The sequence below is a fragment of the Brassica oleracea genome, chromosome C8, assembly GCF_000695525.1.
Source record: "Brassica oleracea var. oleracea cultivar TO1000 chromosome C8, BOL, whole genome shotgun sequence".
Lineage (NCBI taxonomy): Eukaryota > Viridiplantae > Streptophyta > Magnoliopsida > Brassicales > Brassicaceae > Brassica > Brassica oleracea.
The window spans coordinates 40,942,742-40,961,604 of record NC_027755.1 but is presented as its reverse complement, the minus strand read 5'-3'; the positions used below and the strand labels follow the sequence as shown (position 1 = coordinate 40,961,604).

The 18,863-nt window shown below is 37.4% G+C and overlaps 5 protein-coding genes and 1 non-coding gene across 11 annotated transcripts in view; 2 read left to right on the top strand and 4 right to left on the bottom strand.

Moving 5' to 3' along the window:
* The first annotated feature begins 241 nt into the window (after window positions 1–241).
* LOC106307736 (casein kinase I) lies at window positions 242–3,246 on the top strand. Of its 2 annotated transcripts, none has more exons than XM_013744770.1 (13): window positions 242–540; window positions 624–664; window positions 849–918; window positions 1,004–1,152; window positions 1,230–1,325; window positions 1,405–1,475; window positions 1,560–1,621; window positions 1,708–1,771; window positions 1,853–1,937; window positions 2,007–2,139; window positions 2,224–2,309; window positions 2,506–2,655; window positions 2,733–3,246. In XM_013744770.1, the coding sequence occupies exons 1-13, from the start codon at window positions 465–467 to the stop codon at window positions 3,021–3,023; spliced, it is 1,374 nt and encodes a 457-aa protein (XP_013600224.1). In that variant the 5' UTR covers window positions 242–464; the 3' UTR covers window positions 3,024–3,246. The 2 variants fall into 2 exon arrangements, with proteins under 2 accessions (XP_013600224.1, XP_013600225.1); XM_013744771.1 differs by having other exon boundaries at window positions 244–540; window positions 2,012–2,138; window positions 2,733–3,189.
* A 147-nt stretch (window positions 3,247–3,393) lies between these two features.
* Window positions 3,394–3,465, bottom strand: TRNAD-GUC. Its single transcript has one exon. It is a non-coding gene; the product is annotated as a tRNA-Asp (tRNA).
* A 117-nt stretch (window positions 3,466–3,582) lies between these two features.
* On the bottom strand, window positions 3,583–6,359 carry LOC106309808 (glutathione gamma-glutamylcysteinyltransferase 2). Its single transcript, XM_013746944.1, has 9 exons — window positions 6,120–6,359; window positions 5,690–5,846; window positions 5,358–5,596; window positions 5,000–5,163; window positions 4,838–4,889; window positions 4,428–4,655; window positions 4,158–4,347; window positions 3,864–4,033; window positions 3,583–3,740 (listed from the first exon to the last, which is right to left on the bottom strand). The coding sequence occupies exons 1-9, from the start codon at window positions 6,192–6,194 to the stop codon at window positions 3,657–3,659; spliced, it is 1,359 nt and encodes a 452-aa protein (XP_013602398.1). The 5' UTR covers window positions 6,195–6,359; the 3' UTR covers window positions 3,583–3,656.
* A 2,001-nt stretch (window positions 6,360–8,360) lies between these two features.
* LOC106308069 lies at window positions 8,361–9,659 on the bottom strand. Of its 2 annotated transcripts, XR_001263479.1 has the most exons (2): window positions 8,780–9,659; window positions 8,361–8,377 (listed from the first exon to the last, which is right to left on the bottom strand). XR_001263479.1 is itself a non-coding variant. In XM_013745189.1 (1 exon), exon 1 carries the CDS (start codon window positions 9,449–9,451, stop codon window positions 8,984–8,986), a length of 468 nt encoding a protein of 155 aa, XP_013600643.1. In that variant the 5' UTR covers window positions 9,452–9,659; the 3' UTR covers window positions 8,619–8,983. The 2 variants fall into 2 exon arrangements, 1 of the variants encoding a protein (XP_013600643.1); XM_013745189.1 differs by lacking the exon at window positions 8,361–8,377 and having other exon boundaries at window positions 8,619–9,659.
* A 1,970-nt stretch (window positions 9,660–11,629) lies between these two features.
* Window positions 11,630–16,323, bottom strand: LOC106309673 (phospholipid--sterol O-acyltransferase). 2 transcript variants are annotated; one of them, XM_013746758.1, is made up of 16 exons: window positions 16,008–16,323; window positions 15,544–15,679; window positions 15,299–15,443; window positions 15,036–15,205; window positions 14,872–14,948; window positions 14,320–14,536; window positions 14,071–14,245; window positions 13,606–13,705; window positions 13,357–13,451; window positions 12,976–13,027; window positions 12,784–12,855; window positions 12,403–12,571; window positions 12,217–12,321; window positions 12,055–12,139; window positions 11,858–11,954; window positions 11,630–11,779 (listed from the first exon to the last, which is right to left on the bottom strand). In XM_013746758.1, the coding sequence occupies exons 1-15, from the start codon at window positions 16,251–16,253 to the stop codon at window positions 11,873–11,875; spliced, it is 1,926 nt and encodes a 641-aa protein (XP_013602212.1). In that variant the 5' UTR covers window positions 16,254–16,323; the 3' UTR covers window positions 11,630–11,779; window positions 11,858–11,872. The 2 variants fall into 2 exon arrangements, with proteins under 2 accessions (XP_013602212.1, XP_013602211.1); XM_013746757.1 differs by having other exon boundaries at window positions 11,630–11,954.
* A 330-nt stretch (window positions 16,324–16,653) lies between these two features.
* Window positions 16,654–18,863, top strand: part of LOC106309671 (BRCA1-associated RING domain protein 1) — a 3,502-nt gene continuing 1,292 nt past the window's right edge. Inside the window, exons 1-9 of one of the 3 annotated variants that reach the window (XM_013746755.1) lie at window positions 16,654–16,786; window positions 16,873–16,926; window positions 17,020–17,090; window positions 17,190–17,434; window positions 17,517–17,750; window positions 17,922–18,200; window positions 18,292–18,392; window positions 18,519–18,705; window positions 18,802–18,863. In XM_013746755.1, the coding sequence (XP_013602209.1) occupies window positions 16,704–16,786; window positions 16,873–16,926; window positions 17,020–17,090; window positions 17,190–17,434; window positions 17,517–17,750; window positions 17,922–18,200; window positions 18,292–18,392; window positions 18,519–18,705; window positions 18,802–18,863 (1,316 nt within the window). In that variant the 5' untranslated portion in view covers window positions 16,654–16,703. The remainder of the gene's footprint in view (window positions 16,787–16,872; window positions 16,927–17,019; window positions 17,091–17,189; window positions 17,435–17,516; window positions 17,751–17,921; window positions 18,201–18,291; window positions 18,393–18,518; window positions 18,706–18,801) is intronic. The other 2 variants (XM_013746754.1, XM_013746756.1) reach the window with 2 other exon arrangements.

Here is an 18,863-nt window from a genome sequence, read left to right as displayed (position 1 = left end):
AAAGGAAGCCAGTGACAAAAAAAAAATTCTAATTATTCCTAACTTTTTTTTTGTTGTCACAGAACTTATTTGTAATTATTCTAATTATTCCTAACTTATTTGTATTCTCTAATAGTAATAATAACTAGTATTAATTACGGAAACATTTTTGTTATTGGTGAGCGAAACACTGACGTTTTGCCAACTTTGCCGGGTCAAATCCAGCTAAAAAGTTTACGACTTTACGTTTTATGAATGAGGAGGTAGTTCCAGAGTTTTCCGATTTGCGTTACATTGAGACATTCGGACCGTGTGGGACCCTTTAATGAAGTGTCACTGTGGATTCGATTTCGAGATTTCCACCACGAGGCTTTGTCGTCGTTGATTGCGAAATTATAAACAAGAAACAGTTATGTGTCTGTCTCTGAAAGTTGTCTGAATTTGAGAAAAAAAAAAGTCTCATTCTTTGTTTTAGAGAGAAAGCAATGGATCTTGTGATTGGTGGGAAATTCAAACTTGGCAGAAAAATTGGCAGTGGATCCTTTGGAGAGCTTTATCTTGGTAACAAACAAAAAGAACAAATCTTTTCTTGCTAGCTTTTATCTCATTGCTGTGGATTCTTCAGGTTTTTATTCTTGTTACAGGTGTAAATGTTCAAACAGGAGAAGAAGTTGCTGTTAAGCTGGTAATCAAGCTCTTTTTAATGACAAGAGAGTGTTTGTTGATTTTGATGACTTTTTTTTTTTTTTTAATATCATTAATGGCAAGAGAGAAAGAATTAGTCTTTTTTGACTGAACTGAGTTTGATTCTCTCTTGTTTGCTTTGAATTGGCCTTTTCATTTTTGCTGCTTTTGTTTTCTTCTCTTAGGAATCTGTCAAGACCAAGCATCCTCAGCTACACTATGAGTCCAAATTGTATATGTTGCTTCAAGGAGGAAGTTAGTCTCTTTTTTAAAATTCCAATTCATTGACAGACTTTTATTCATCCTAAAATTTGTTATTTTTTTCTGCTTTTTCTTGAAGGTGGTATTCCTAACATCAAGTGGTATGGAGTTGATGGAGAATACAATGTTATGGTTATTGATCTCTTAGGTCCAAGTCTTGAAGACTTGTTCAACTACTGCAACAGAAAACTCTCTTTGAAAACCGTTCTCATGCTTGCTGATCAACTTGTGAGTTACATTCTCAATATTTCTTTTGTCCATAACCGAAAAAGCATCTTCTTAATGTCATCTTTTAATGGTCTCAGATTAACAGAGTCGAGTATATGCACACTAGAGGCTTCCTTCACCGTGATATTAAGCCTGACAACTTCTTGATGGGCCTCGGCCGCAAAGCAAACCAGGTATTGTGCAACTGCTCTTGAATGTGAACTTCTTAGCAGAAAAGCTTGACTGATTCTATATCTTGTCATGATACAATAGGTTTATATAATTGATTTTGGATTGGGGAAGAAATACAGAGACCTTCAGACACACAGGCACATTCCTTACAGGTAAAAAGGTTACTTCATGCTCCCTGCATCTCTTCTTATGTGGTGTAGCTCAAGAGTAATATATACAAACTTTTATGGGGGCAGAGAAAACAAAAACCTCACTGGAACAGCTCGGTATGCAAGTGTCAACACACACCTTGGAGTAGGTAACTGTTTCTTCTTATAGAGCTTATTAGTATTAGAAACCATTATGTGTTCAGGTCTGATACTGACATGTGTCTTTTATCAAAAGAACAAAGTCGAAGGGACGATATGGAAGCAGTTGGTTATGTGCTTATCTACTTCCTCAAAGGGAGGTAAGGAAGAGTCTTATACCTTCCACACCTATCTCTGTAGCAACAAATGTTGAATCCTTTGATGTATTGTATTTGTTGCAGCTTACCATGGCAGGGGTTAAAAGCTGGGACAAGGAAGCAGAAGTATGACAGAATAAGTGAGAAGAAAGTCTCAACTCCTATAGAGGTATATGTGTTCACATCTGCCATTGTTTTTATTTTTCTTTTATTGACACTTAAGCATTGGATGTTGAAGAACAGGTTCTGTGTAGAAACCAACCGTCTGAGTTTGTTTCTTACTTCAGTTACTGCCGGTCTCTACGGTTTGATGACAAACCTGATTACTCTTACCTCAAGAGGCTATTCAGAGACTTGTTTATTAGAGAAGGTTCTTACCACACTTTCCTAATTCTATAATCTTTGTCTCTTCAGTTTCTCAATGTTCTTCTTTTGTTCTTTAACAAATGCCACAGGTTATCAGTTTGATTATGTGTTTGACTGGACTGTCTTGAAGCATCCGCAAACTGGTTCCAGCTCCAGTTCTAGCTCAAGAACTCGGGTAATCAGTCCCTTCATAAATGAATTTTGGTTTGGTTTAGCCGGTTTAAAATTATTTGGTTAATAATAAACCAATTAAAATCATGGTCTATGGAATAAGTTTATAATTTTAATTTGGTACCTAGGTGGGGAATTGATGCTATATTATAGTTTTTGTTAGAGTTTGAAGAATGTATAATCTTAATTTGTGTTTCCAGGATCATACTACAAATGTAAAACCGGAGTTAACCGCTGGAAAACAGGAGAGAACTGCTGGCAATAGGTTATCAGGAGCGGTTGAAGCTTTCTCAAGAAGGCATGTGACACCACGTGATCGCTCTGCATCAAGAAACTCTGATGATGTGCCTGTAAGAACCCTTCTTTTACTTTCTTAGACAAAAAAAACATTGCAAAACTTCTCATAGCTTTGTATGTTTTTTCACAGGTTGGTGGTGAATCAGAAAGAAGAGGCAGTTCGTCGAGAAACGGAAGCTCTTCAAGGAGAGCAATCGCTTCGAGCTCACGTCCAAGTTCAGCCGGTGGACCGAGTGATAGCAGATCCTCTAGCCGTTTGGTGACTTCAAGCGGAGGTGGTGGAATGGGATCAACGAGTCAGAGAATGGGACCAGGAGGATATGAATCAAAGAAGAGTTCGACTCTTTCCCGTGGTGCTAGGAACACTCGAGGAGATCCGTTAAGGAGGAGCTTCGAGCTTCTCTCCCTTCGGAAGTCGTGAGAACTTTTAAAGAAAGAGATTTATACAAACGAACCAAGTAAACAGAAAACAAATGTAAGAGAAGATATGTTTAATATATATATATATATAAGATATACAGTAAAAACGATTCATATACTTTAAAACAGTTGTTGTGGTTATGTATGATGTAAAACACTTTTGGGTTGGCACAGAGCTCAGGGGCTATGTATAGAATGAAAATTTATGAATCAAGGAAGTAGAAGTGTACACCAGTCTTTTATTACAAACAAATACTAGCCAAGGACAACAAGACGAATTCTGAGGTGTTGGGCTTTTCTAGGCCGGATAGATTTTGGGTTCCAAGAACATGCACAAGCCCAATTAGATTTTGTAACCAAAAAAAGATAATCGCCGTTGCCGGGGATCGAACCCGGGTCACCCGCGTGACAGGCGGGAATACTTACCACTATACTACAACGACTTTGTTGCTAAGTAATTTGAAACGACTATTAACAATCATTGATCATAAGGTTATACTTAAATCAGAAACAGAGCATCTGGGGACAGCCGAATGAATTACGCACCCATAAGAGATAAATTAGACATTCAATGGTTTCTTAAGGTTTATGTTGGTTGTTGAGAAAAAAATGAGAGTGATTAGTGTAATAATATTTAGGCAGGAGCAGAGAGGTCTTCGTCTTCTTTATTCTCCTGACATCTTTTTAGCAGCTGAAGTTGGCGTCGTAGATGCAACACCTGTTAGCCAATACCATAGAAAACAAAAGCCTCATGAGGCAGGCAATCCTCAGAAGGAAAAGATTTTAAAAGCCTTTTTAACTGCATAAACACAAAGAATTTAAAGTTGGTTTGATTACTTACCTCCTGTTGAAGCAGAGTTGGGAAGCTAACCATGGAAATGAGCTGTTTCATCTCTTGCAGAAGTGATTGGTCTTTGATACCTGACCATGCCTGTGGAGGTAAAGCCAACAGAAGAGCAGTGAACACATCGTTCCCGGACGGGTAAGTCTTCACTTTATCCTCACCAACACCTTGATGCAAAACAAGAAAACAAAGCACAACAATTAAGAACTTTGTACAAGCCAAGCCACTACCTTGAAAATGAAAGGGCTTTTATCAGGTTTGTATAACTCACAAGTTCAAGAACAAACATACCTTTGATGCATTTCACACAAGTTTCCGGACAACAAGACTCATCTGATTCCATTTCCGATAAGTTTTCGGAATCTTGTGAACCAGTCTTGGCAGGAACATATGACTGACTGTCTTCATAACCCACAGAGAATAGAAACTTTTCCACATGCTTGAACAGTTCAGTCTCCTGCACTTGTTTCAGCAGCTCTTGCTGCAGTAAAACAAACCATAAAACAGTGATGAATAATTTGGAAAACTGAGTTGAGGAGAAAATCAACAATAGAATAGTACCTTTAGGTCGAGCCTTGATTCCTCTTCTGAGCTGAGATTTTGGTTTATATCCTCTGTTCTTCTTATCTCAGCCATCCATCTGATGAATTGGTTGAAGTTTGACGGAAGTGACTTAAAAACAACATCCAAGATTCTTTCAATAGTATCAACATGCTGCGAGCTTACAAGAAGAGGAACATCTTCCTTCAAATACTTTGCTATGCTGGTCCAGCTCTCATCTTTACAACTCTGAAATATATAATCAGGAATCATCACTCACTCAAACTTTGAAACAAAATGTTCTCTTAAAAGTTCACACTCACATCAATGTGAAAATTGTTTTAGGATAAGAATACTAATAACAGCTACAGTGTGAAGGATTGAAGACAAACTAGCAGTAACTATGAATAGCACCAGGACTTTGGACTTACCAGAGTATAGAGTAATCCTGGTTCTCTGTGGGGTCTAGATATAAGCATGAACCTGGAAGTAAAGGAGAACATCAGAAAAGGCAATTGCGTAAGATAGAAGAGGATTACCTTCTTCAATCATAGAAGTAAAGGCTAAGAAAAAACGAAAGAAAGATAATGTACCCTCTATGTCTCCCTGTTGACTGATCAATACTGTTCATGGCATCCCAAAGAAGCTTAAGAGGAACCCAATGAGGAGGATACTTGAAACGAGCGACATCAAGAATCAAAGCCATATCTCTTTCAGCATTATAGCCACCAATAGGTGAAAAATGGCCATTTCCAGTCTGCAACCAGGGTTATTAAAATCACAATCAACATGAAACTTTCTAGCAAGAAACTAAAGAACTTCAGCAATCTCAAACTTCATAATGACATTCAGATACACAGGAGCACCTTATGGGTAGTGTTAAAATTCACCTAGATGCCATATTACTGTTAATTTATACACAGTTTAGGCCCCCCAAAAAAAAAGCTGTACCTGCTTGAATATTCCTCTATGATATGTTGAGATCATATGACAATTATCAGAAGTGGAACATTTCAAGACGTATTTGCGGAAATCATCAATAGTGCTCTGAGTAGTGCGGAAAGCTTGGACTTTAGCACCAGAGCTATGAGCCAAACAGACAACTTTCCCAAACGTAATGCCCTTATCCTTCACTATCTGAAGTGGCTCGCAACACTCCAGCATAGATTCATCAAACCACCTCCAAGGCCCTACGAGAGAGAGAGAGAGAAGAAGAAGAAGAAGAAAAATCAAGAAACTAATGTGGTCTTGTAAAAGTCATGAATTAGAAGTATATATATTACCTTTCCATTTCCTCCCGGGGTCAATAGAGAGAGAATTCAAAACCATGGAAAGACTAGCTAATCCACAGTAAGCAGGCTCGGACTGCGTCTGGAAATAAGAGATCAGCCTGAAGAACCCTTCCATGGTTCCTTTCTGAAGCGCCTCATTGAAGATTTTCTGCAAACAATAGAATTTTCAAACTCTTCAGAGAGACTCGATTGAGTTTAATCCTCAGTGACTGTTGATTGCAAATGAACTATCTTGAAATTATTATTATTTTTTTTTTTTTAAACAGTCTTTTGATGTTAGCTAATTCACATACTCAGATCTAGTCTCTAAGACAATGAACAAAATCTACGGAAAACCAAAATCAAAGATCGTCACTGACCACAAGCAGATAAAAAAAAAAAAAAAAAAAACCTTGATTTCAATTTCCATGATAATACGCACCTTGCCTTCAACAGAAGCGAAATCTATCGCCGGAGGAGAGGGAAGGAACCTCCGATACAAACTCGCCGTAGACATTATCACCACCAGAGGTTTCGTGAGAAAGAGCAAACTTGCGCTGAAAGAAGAAGAGTAGAAGAGCTCTCTCCCCGAGAAAGTCGGAATGTCAATGGTAACGTTTCAAGAGTCGCATTCGTAGAGAAGTTTATTGAATTCAAAATCCGGATTTAATGTCTTCTCTCCACCCTCCTCCGTGTCCGTGGAGAAGACTCATAATGTGTAATAAACCGCTGATTTCATCCGGTTATGTAGCCGGTTAAGTTCGGTTTAATAATATTTTCTGGTTTTTAAATTGTTGACCTTGACCAAGAGTCCAAGACAAATGGCTCAATCCTAAACTATACACAAGTGTTGCTATAGAAAGACACAATTTTTCTAATGCAACTGGATGATCGTGTACACATGCATCATTAACCATGAAACTGTTTTAAAATTAAATATTCACAAACAACATTAAAATGAGGGATGATAATTTATTCTCTTTACTCATAATTTGTTTTAAGATGCTAACCAAATAACATGACGACTGCACGTAAACTTCTTAATTACACCGTAATTGTTTTCTCTAAACCATGCATGATTATAATCTAATAACTAACTCTATCTTGTGAAATGAGCTGTGATAAACTCAACCGGTTAGATGAAAGACAAACCAAAGCTTAAAAGCTACATGATAGTTTTATAAGACCACACTTATATCTTGCGTCTTAAACATATATATCACCAGAGATTGATATTATTGATTCTTTAATAGACACTATAGATTATGTCTGCCGATCTGCATGTGCTACGCGACGATCCATCATTCGCACAATCTCTAGTTTTTTCTTCTACGAGATTTTCTAGAACCGTCTTGAGGATTATCACAAGTTTCTTTTGACCTCCGTGAAGTTTTTGGATTCCCACTAGAGTTTAAGGTTCCACGTCGTGATCGTCCTTTTATTGGTGAATCCACATTGTTCAAACCGTCTCTCGACGATCTTGGATGTCTTGGTATGTCACGTGCTCGAGTTGAATCTGCACGTACGTAAGCATCTCTACATTATATATACTGCGTTGTAAGAAATGTATTTAAAATATATATTTATGTTAGACTAAAGCTACAGGTAGCTAAATATGACTAGAGCTACCTTCAGAGGCATCCTCTACGATATAATTTCCTAGAGGCGTAGATGCATATCCACCACCCGATGCTTTAAAATCATTCATCTACATTAAACCTATTGTTAGTTTATAATTAATGATGCTATATCGTTATACAGAAATATAGAGAAAACATGTATATATATACCCAGCTAGGTGAGTTTTGATTGACAGATCCTCCATACCAACCAATGTGTGCAACATGCTTTACATCTGTTGGAGTTCCAATTTGCATCTGATCTGGCTCTTTCTCGTTTTCTTCATATTTCGCAGTTTCACAAAGATTAATACTAATAGTTTTTGGTGATTTAAAAGTAGCATATTATTTATTTTCTTTGAACAAGTAGTCTATTACAAGGGCAAAAATTCCTATAAGTTATATTCACAAATGTAAAATTACTCACCAAACATATGAGAAATGTACCTAAGACCCTTCAAGAGGCTTTTCATTTTGTAGTTGGCCATAATGTAATTGCCAAACCAAATCAAAATAGTAACTAAGAAAAAAAAGGAGGAAGAAGAAGCTATTATGTACGTGCTTGTCTTGTTAACAAAAAAAAAAAAAAGAATGCTGAGAGCTAATAAACTGTATTACGATGCCCAGTTAAGAACAAAAAAAACTAAGCGAACGAAATCAAGTTGTAAGTGGATTAAAACTAATTAATGTATATATTTGTTATGTATTGTAATCTTAATTTGGTAAAACTGAATGGAAATCAGCAGTTGTTAGTAAAAACAGATCAATTATTGGCCACTAATTGATACAATTTTTTTAAAAAACAATAGCTTCATAAAAAGATTATTCTGTTTAGAGGCTACATTTATTGGTTATGTTCTGCCATATTAGTGTACAAATCGTAATCCACGAGGGAGAGATCATGACTTCATTACATTGTGTGTGTTGAAATGAAATCTACAACAAACACCTAACTAACATCACGCTAGAGATGATCAAAGTTACTGGCCAAAATACGCAAGAACATCTCGTACGAAAGTGCTGTGGACGTGAAGGGGGAGGCATTGTCAAATACAAATAAACCAAAGCGGACGAAGATAATCTGACAATTGGGCCAAAGCAAGTACTGAGGATCCAAAGACTGAGAATAAGTTTCAAGTTCTGTTCTTTTTTTTAATTAATCCATAAACGATCCATGTCCTTTAAGAAAGCAAGAACAAACTATAGGCTTCAAACACAAGCTCGTCACTATAAAGATCAAATCGAATTCAACTAAGAAGCTCAACGACATAGACAATCATCTGTTTATGATCACAATTATCATCATCATCGACCGAATTAAATAATCAACATAATATTTATCATAGTTTTGCGTCATGTATTGATCGGATTCATACAATTCACCATCATACCATCAAAAATCCACAAAAATTAAATTAAAACTTGAGAATATTAATCGATTGGCTAGTTGATACGTCTGATGTACAAAGACATGAACATCTACCTCACAACAAACCCTAAGCTTTCTCGATCAATCTCGAGGAAGACGACGAAGAGAGCGAGTTTCAGCTTTACATAGATGATTTAAAAACATTTGAGAGGAAAAAAAAAAAGGATAGAGATAGAGAGGAGGGAGGAGGTTCCCGTTTTAGAGCTGTTTTGCTTCCCAAACGACGGACCAACGATCTGTTTACACGTGTACACGCGATCACAGTTTGAGAAAACGGGCAAGCTGGGCAGGATTGACGATGCCGGGCAGGTGGGCCCCGTCAGACCGTAGAAGATTAGCAACCTCCACATACCTCTTCCTTTTCGGCTCACTTTCCTCAGCCGGCTCACTAATATGGCTCCGCTTTAACTTCTTCGACTCGGTCGCACCGGCTTGTGCTCGAGCCGGATCCCATTGCTCACCGAACAGTGTGCCGTTGGTGAGAAACTCGTGACTCAAGTAACCCGCTAAAATTAGCTGGTTCGAGCCGACCGGCTCGGCTGCGATTAGGGATTTATTAGTATTGGAATTAACCGGCGGACGGTTAACAACATGCGGCGGAGGAAGCTTCTTCACGGAGGTTTCCGGCGGTTTTTGGACGACGGAGGATATAACGCCGTCTCTTTCTTTGCGTTTGTCTGGCGTTTGAACGCGACGTGGCGGAAGACGCATAGTTTTGGTGTTCATGGTGCGTTTTTATTGGTTGCATGCCACGTCAGCCAACACAATTAAATAAATATTAACCGTCGTAAAAACAGTAAAAATAAAATCTTGGATCGGGGTGAAAAAATGAAAATTTTAGATAATTTATTTATGAGGAGAGAATATAATCGTAGAGGGAAAGAGAGAGAGAGAGAGAGAGAGAGAGAGAGAGAGAACGAGTAGGGATAAAAGAAGGTTCACGGGAATGGGTATGTTGTGACAATTTATAGAGGCTGGAGGGAGGCTTGGATTCCCCTTGACGTTCTGCTAAATTACCAAAAGGCCACTCAATTGGAATTGACTATATTACCCTTTATTTTGCTTTAACGTTTCTTCAATTTTGGGTCACCATCGAAAATAAATTGACCGAATTGTCCTTTTTGTTAGTCTCATACTCTCTCATTCTATAGGATTACAAGGAATATAATAACTGAAATCTGGCTTCTTTGGCATAAATATTAAAGTTTATAAGAACGAGAGATAAAATATTGAAACTACAGCAATATCAGAATCTAATTTGTAAAATCATACATGAAATAAATTAGTTTTAAATACCAATGATATTGAAATTGATTATCTTTCTTTTAAGAATGAAGTATTTTCCCTAATCATTTTCTTACTGGGTAATGTGGCGTGATCAAAGCACGAACTCAGTTCATAAAATATATATTTTGATCAGACCACACTTATATACTACCTGCTATCAAATTTTATTCATCAACCCTTGCAACCTTTTTAACACAATCGAAATTCTCTCTTTCTATTTGTGGCTATATGCAAATGAAGAGACGCGCAAACATGCTAAATACAAGGGAGAAAGAAAATTGTTTTATGTTAAGACTTTTTCCTCGTTTACTTTTCATTTCTTTATCAGCACTTAAACTTTATAATTTTTCAACGATGGAGAGAACCGAATTCAAGAATGACCAAATTAGTTTAAAAACTTTACTATTCTGATAGTGTTACGAAAAAAAAACTTTACTATTCTGATAAACCTTTTTATGGGTTTCACACTTTAATGACTAGATTTTGAATTCCTTACATATTTTTTCTAACTAATTTGTCCTTTTAAATAAAATCTGTCCTTTATATGAAAATCACTTACTATTATTGACAATAATAAAACACAGTACCTTTTTTCTATCACCAATAAAACACAATACCTTAGACAACAATAACTGTAAGGCCCAACCTCAATCAATTGACAAGTAGGATGTAGTAATCATACATATAAAACATAGTTACTATAATGCAGGTATATATTAAATTAACTAATTAACATATGTAATCACTCAGGAAATAATTTCTAATTTATTTTATTTAGACCTATATGAAGAAAATAATTATATTTAACTGTATGCATAATGATGAAAACCTTAAAATGGCATGGAGATTTACAAGTCGCTCAGTTTTCATACAACTGTCACCTAACAAAGAGCGATTAAATAACAACAAAGAACTGTAAGAGAGATTATTTTGGTAGAGTTAAAGGTTATGCATTTTGTTAGGCGTTGGATAGTTTGGTATTAAGTTTGCCACCTTTCATCCATCTAAGTGGAAGAAGAATGCCATACTTATTACCAAAAACAAAATTAAAAAAGTTATTAATAACAAGAAAATAATGCATGTCTATAATTTAATAAGGGTGGCAAATTTGGGGGTAAAATAAAACAAAAATAGATAAAGGACCCCAGTTTGAGAGGGACCATAAAATTGACTAAAACATTTAATTTGGATATATAAAGTATAGACTCGTATAAAAAGTTCAAAACTCATGTTCAACCAAACCATCAAACCACTGAGAACTTTAATTCCCCCACCTAATTACGCTTTTTCCCATTCCTAATTTCTTATCAAAAACGTAAAACCCATAATTAGTAAAATTTTCACCCACCTCTTTTTATGATTTATATACAATTACTTCAACCTGTTGTAGTTAAAACTTTTATATAAATAAATTTTGGTTATATAACATACATAAAGATATAAGAATTGTATAAAAGAATAACGTGTTTTTGAAACAATCAAGCACTTGAGTATTCAAACGCAACCGGAAACGTAAACGGTTTTGTAAACACGAAAAGCAGGTGTTGTTAACAAATAGACCTTTTTAATACGGGATTTTACTCACTTAGCCGTAAATTTCAAAGTAGTACTTCACTCTATCAGTAATCGTATTAGCATATGCTCATAAGAGAAACAAAATAAAATCACAAAAGAATACCTTTGCGTGAGAAGGCAAAATGCGTAGCAAAACAGAGAGCAATAAGAATGGAATGTTTTGAAAAATGGAGGGTAAGGAATGGTCCTTTGCTGTAACAAATTTAAGAGAAAGAATCAGTTGAAAATAAGAGACTTGGAATGTGAGAAAAAAAAGGAAATTATTGTGACCCGAAGGAGGAAAATCTATATGTACTGGAGCAGCATATTCGCAGATGTGTTCCTCAATCTACAACTTTGTCCTAAGTGAACATCCCCAAAACTGTATCTGCATCAGGTTTCACGATATTACAACAAACCAAATCAGTAAAGTTAGGGATTTCAGAAATATAGATAACAAACTTTGCATGTAATAGGAGAGTGGAAACCTGTATTCACAGTATTCTTGCCAAGCACAACAGGCTTTCCCGTAATCCCAGTAGCAATCGGCATCTCTAAGTGGCCCGCGCTTGGCTGTGAAACACGGCATCACAATCAAACCCAAAGCAATAGAAAAGTGATAGAGCAGCAGCCAATAATATTTTTGTTACCTTTGGTGACAAATTTGGACTTTGCACCAGGCTGAATGTCATGCCACATCTGAAGCCATAACTCCCGCATTAGAACTGGGGATCTAACAATGTTCCTGTGATTTGCTGCACACAAATGATTAGTCAAAAGTTAAAAACCAATGCATGATGCTTTGATAAGTCAAAAGTGATATGTTTGTTACTCACTTTTATCAAGCTCCCAGACTGCAGTTCTCTTTCCTGTAATGCTCTCAGAGTCTTCATAGAAGGTTATGTACTTAACCCTTGGTGCTTTCGTCATGTTCGCTATGATGTCTGACCCATGCTCGTGTTCAACATTTAATTCCACGTGTACATCACTTCCATCGTGTTCTGGCTGTTGTTTTTCAATGAACATTTATTTTAGCTATGTATACGTACAGAGAGAGATGTCTTTTTGTGGAAAGGAAAAACTGTTGGCGACTCAAATGAATTTTATAGATTATCTATGGAATAAAAATGTATTTGAGATATAGAAACTTTTAGTGGAAGATAAGAAAAATTTACAAGACACAATGAGCCTTGAGGTGGGGAACTAGACAAGCGTACCTGGGGAGCCATTGTTATGTTGACTTTAGGTCCGAGCCAGTTCTTGCACCAAGAGAGTGAATGATAAGGTACCTATAAAAGAATATATAGAGACGGCAGTTTAATACATAACATGCAGTCATCCAGAAGCAATATCATATTGGTATTCAGTAGCTTTCCAACAAAGTTATTCGAAACAACTTCTGAGATTACCGTCTCATCCCCAGTTATAGGTCCAGCGTTCCCATCAACAACAGTTCCAGACCTGCAGATATTTCAGAGTGAAGATGTGAGCTAGTCTACCGTTTCTAAAAGCAAAAATATATATATTAAAGGGAAGACTACTAGTTTTTTTTTGCTAAAAAAGACTACTCCTAGTTCAGAACTGGGTTAATTTTGTTTTGCCAGTTTTCATGCAAGTATGTCACACCTCTGCCCTCTCGTACCCACTGATCATCGACTAAGTGTAAATGACTAAGACTATTGAAATTTTAGTTATGTAACAACTTTCTGATGCAAATGAAATAATACGCCACTAGACTGATACAGAAAGCCTTGCATCCTGTTTTACTTGCTGCCATTGCGAGGATCTACCTTGATACGAGGGAACCTTCAGTCTCGTAAATGATATCCGTAATGATCCAATTATCAGGGTAAGGTTTGCCACTTGGGGCAAAGTAATAACCAACCTAATACATGTTCATACGTTTAGTATCTTTAACGTTTAAAAGCTTAAGATACAACGGAGAAGATAAGAGCACAAACAAACTAAAATATTGCAAAACAAAGCAGAGAATATAATTACAGAACAGACACACTGTCATTTGGAGAACGTAGTCATACCTCTGTCTTTAAATGAGCACCATATATGCAAAACACATTTTTTATAGGTGGTCTCTCCCAAGGAGTCAGAGGATTCATAACAGGGTCATCATGATACAACCTATAAAATATAGGTAGCATGTTATACTTTTTTTTTCTTTGAAGATTGACAAACATATGCAAATAAATTTTAAGTCCATGCCGAGTCCAAATAAACTACACAAAGAATAAACGTTCAATGTGAAAATCAATTTGAACTACATTCTTTTTAATACATAACTGCAAGCAACACAGATATTTCAAAACGTTGAGGGGAGAGCACCACTGAATGTCAAAACCAAGATTTCTGATCACAGTTTTCTCTTGTAATAAGAAGGATAAAGCTTATGTACAGTTGATATAAAGATCTAAAAAAACTTGAAGTACAAGGAGCCAACAAGTAATGACCAATGAGAAATATTAGCCATCATAGAAAAAGGTACTTACTTCTTCAACTGGTGTAACATCCTCTTGCTATCTGGGTCATAGTCTTTAATTGCTTTGAAAAGAGACCCATCTGCCAATTCACGGGCTGTGAAAGACAATAGAGTGGGGAGACCACATTCCATGGTGGTCATGTTGGCCTGAACTGCTTCTGTAACTGACGGATACGCATCACGGCCTAAAAAAATTGATTTGTGTTGAATAAATTATCCAAGAGATAAGAATGAACAAAATGCATATACCAAGTCTTACTGTTAGTTGAGGGAATTTCAATGTTGATGATATTCGTCGGCCAGCCAGAATAATTTGATTGATATTCCTCGTCAGTACAGTGGTATACACGCTTGTCTTTCTTTGCAGCACCACCAGAAAAATGCGTCCAGAACGTGTTATCACCCTTGCAATTCTTTGAAAATGGCATAAGCCACAACGAAGAAGCGAAAGAATTGGACAGCAATCGAGCAGTTCCCTGAAGCCTTGCCAACAAAATAAATGAGAGGCCATGTCAATATCTCACATAATTTATATAAACAAACCTCAGAACAGTTTAGAGATCTCAGTAAAAGCTTCTTCTCAACTAGGAATCTACCATAGTAATATGGAAATTAAATCTGTGTAGATCAGTTCGGTTGAATTAGGATAAACATATTACCCACATATGTTGGTTGATAACTAGCCAATTCAAAACCTACATATACCATATCGAATGCGTAGCTCTATCAGCAAAAGCAACACTTTCGAAGTGAATTATGCGACCTGATGGATATTAACTCGTTGATATACTAAAAGGAAGTCAGAGGTAACCTCAGAAATAGGAAGGCCAAACGTTACACCAGATAGAGTAGATTTGATTGCCTCAACTGAGCCAAGAAGAGGAGCTCCTAAATAAAGCAGATATTAGGTAATGACTGAGACTCTCCAGCTTACAGAGAAAGTAAAATGGTAGCTTAACAATAATTGGCCAGTACCAACAGCGAAGTAAGCATGGATATGCTGATCAAGCCACTCCAAGTAATGTTTTGGTGCAATTTCTAGCCTCAGCCATTCCAGAAAGTATCTGAAGACATTATTACCCATAGAATGTGCAAAAACTATAGAAGGACCGCCACGGAGCTTTAAAGCAGTTTCAAAGGTCAACCTGCAATAAAGGAAGAAGAACAGAGTTCTTGGCTTATCTTACAATAAAAAAAATAAGAAAGGAAGAAAATACATAAGCATGGTGAGGACTAACTTGAGCTTGTGAAAGTAAAGATCACGCTCTTCCAATTTGGTTGGCGACAGTCTCCAATCATACGGGACAGCAACGATTGCATTAGCCTCTATGCCAAACTCAACACACCACTTAAGCCACTCTTTCCAGACAGTAGAAAGAGGACCTGAAGATCAACCCAAGGCTAACTTACTTAACAATATTATCACAATAAAACGAGTTTTAATTCTAAGAAACTTCAAGCGAAGATAAAAATGCGAATCTACCTGTTATGTAACCTGGATCCAATTCTGTTATCGCAGAAAGACCACTGTCAGGGCGTGACTTACACTCGGGATGATCCGTTTGATTATAAGGATCTAGCACCATACACTTAAACCAGCAGTTGACAGCAGAGAGAAGCTGCACAAAGCACTCACCAAATCCATCAGTGATGAACAACCAAAAAAATCACAATGCATAGGAAAAAAATTTCGATGATTCCACGAGTGGTAACTTCAATAACAAATAACATTTTGATTTAAGAATACGCAAAAGATTTTCTAACTACTAAGCAGTAAGCACTCATCTCCTTGAAAACATGAATAAATAATCACATTCGTCGAACCATATTCAGTGAGCAATCAACAATAGGTATGATACTTGCTTCGTTGCAATCACTCGCATGGAATTCATCAACAAGGAACTCGATCGGGAAACAAAGAGCTGAAACGAACGAAGATCACGTTACCTTAGTGGTGTCTAACCAAACGAGGTCGAGAGGATTGAAGTCCAAAGGAGTGTACGGACAGTCGAGCATCGACCACGCTCTCAGCTGCGTCGACGCGAATCCCGGGATGATTATACCAGATAGCTTCGAGTAGTCGCCGTGAAACTCGGTCTCATCCTCCTCCACCGCCGCACCGCCACGGGAAAGCAACATAACGACGGCGAGTACGGTGCAGAAAGCCGTTACTGATTTCAAATCCGCTGCCATCGGTCGCTCTAATAACGACGTCTCATTCCATCGCCAGAGTTTTGGAGGAAAGAGGAGAGAGAGAGCGTGTGGGAGAGTTGAATAGTTTTTGGAAGCGTCCTAAGTTTCCAATTATACCCCTACGTGGTGGCTATGATGCAAGGCAATAACCTTCGGTTCCATTGAGAGGGGCGACTCGCTAGCGAACTAATGGGCTTTACTGGGCCTTTTACTAGCAAATTCAAAACATTTCAAATTTTCGTAGCAAACAAGCGGGCTTTATTTAAAAAAACATTATCTCCCGCTTAATCAAATCAGCATCTCCCCGCCTTTCTTCCCGCCATTGTATATCGACCGTACACGTGTACTTCAGTCTCTAACTAAATACCAATCGAACGGAGACGAAACGTATTCATCTCCTCTCTTCGGCTTCAAGAGGTTTTCGTCATCTAGATCTCGTTCCGTACAGTAATGGCTTATTTCACCAACATGCTGATGAATCCATGGGTTCTTCATCTCCAGAAGCTCGGTTTAGAGCTCAAGTGCCCTCTATGGTTCGTCTATAGCTTCATCTATTTTTGTTTTTAATTAATTACTTTCGTATTGTTCATAGAATCGTAACAATGGATTATAATTGCAGCTTGAAATTGCTTAATCAACCGGCGTTGCTTCCTTGTGATCACGTCTTCTGCGAGTGAGTTTAACTATATTTATATGTTACTCTTTACCGATTCGCTACATATTTGATTTCAAATCGATTCTTATTTTTCTGGTATTGATTTTGCAGATCGTGTATACATGAATCGTCACAAGTTGAATCAGGCTGCCCTGTTTGCAAATCCAAACATCCCAAGAAGGGTTAAGTCAATTAAATATGCATATAATCATAAGATAATCGATTTGTATCATTCTTGGAAAATTTTGTGCTGAGAGAGTATGTAAATTATCCATGTGCAGCTCGGAGGAATCTGCATTTCATGGAGAGTGTTATAAGCATATACGAAAGCTTAAATGCAGCTGTTGGTGTTCATCTCCCTCAGTTACAGATCCGGAACGGTTCCAACCGTCCACAAGACGGTGGATCTGAAGATTCTGAGATGATTGACAAGGATGTGATCAAGGGAAATGGTGGTGGTAGTGACTCTTCTAGCCTTGATGGTTCTCCCCTTCCAGCATCTGAATCAGACAACTCTGGCAATCACGTGAGAGCATCTTCTGATCAGTTTAATGTAATGTTGTACATTGATTTGAAAGATGTGTATTGATTATATTTTACTGCTGCAGACACCGGGAAGTCAGAAAGGGCCAGCTGCTAAATGTATGAGTGGCGTCACTGCTTCTGAGCAGTTTTGCAATGCTGCGAGGAAGCGAATTTGTGTGGAGTCCTTTAGTCGTGATGATTCTATGCTTCCAAAGTCGAAAGACACTACTCCAAATCCGATAACTCAGGATCAAACTGCGCATCTGTTGATGGAGAACCTCCAGTCATGTGATAATGGAAAAGCACAGATACATCAGGTGCAGTCTCTTCTTGCCATCATTTGATGGCCATTTATATTTGCCAGTCTGTTCTTGAATTATGAAGCATTCTTAATAACACTAATAACACATTGTGGTTTTATTTAAGTTCTTGAATTATTATTTGATTTTTTGTTCTGTCCTTAAGATGTATTACTCAATTTTTTTTAGCAGGTACCTGAAAGTCATACAGAACAAGCTGCAAAAAGGAAGTGTGACATCACCGTTTCTGAAGCAATGGAAAATCATCAAAAGGTTTACAAGAGGCAGAAGAACCTGATGCAAAAAGCTGATGATTTTGAATTGAAGAACAACTACACATCAAACTCTGATGATCAGCTAATTGGGAATACCTCAAAGTCAACAGATTTGACACCATCTGTAATTTCAGATCAACCATCATCCAACATAACCATATGTGGCTTCTGCCAGTCTGCTAGGGTATCTGAGGTAAAATCTTTTCTCATAGCCTCTGATTTAAAAGCTAAGCTTTTTATTTGTTGTGAGCCTTACTCAACTGGCTGGATCTATGTTTCTTTAGGCCACTGGAGAAATGCTGCATTACTCCAGAGGAAATCCGGTGTTTGGAGATGACATCTTCCGATCCAATGTTATCCATGTCCATAGCGCATGTATTGAATGGTAAACAAAACAGAACCCAAAACTTTTACAAACGTTTCTCCAAGTCCATGAATAAAATTTAAGCGAGAATGTTAAATCTTTCTGAATGATAAATATATTAAAGCTGCTGCTGAATGAACGTTTCAGGGCACCGCAAGTTTACTACGAAGGTGACATAGTGAAGAACCTGAAAGCAGAACTGGCAAGGGGGATGAAAATCAAGTGCACCAAATGTTGTCTGAAAGGGGCTGCCTTAGGCTGCTATGTTAAGTCTTGCCGCAGGAGCTACCATGTTCCATGTGCACGAGAGATGTCCAGATGCCGTTGGGATAATGTATGTGCCGTCACATTCTCATGTGCATATAGTAATTACTTATTTACCGAAGTTCCTTCCAATTGTAATGTGAAACTGTTTTCTTTGTCCTTACAGGAAGACTTTCTCCTGCTTTGTCCGGCACATTCTTCAGTTAAATTCCCAAGCGAGAAGTCTAG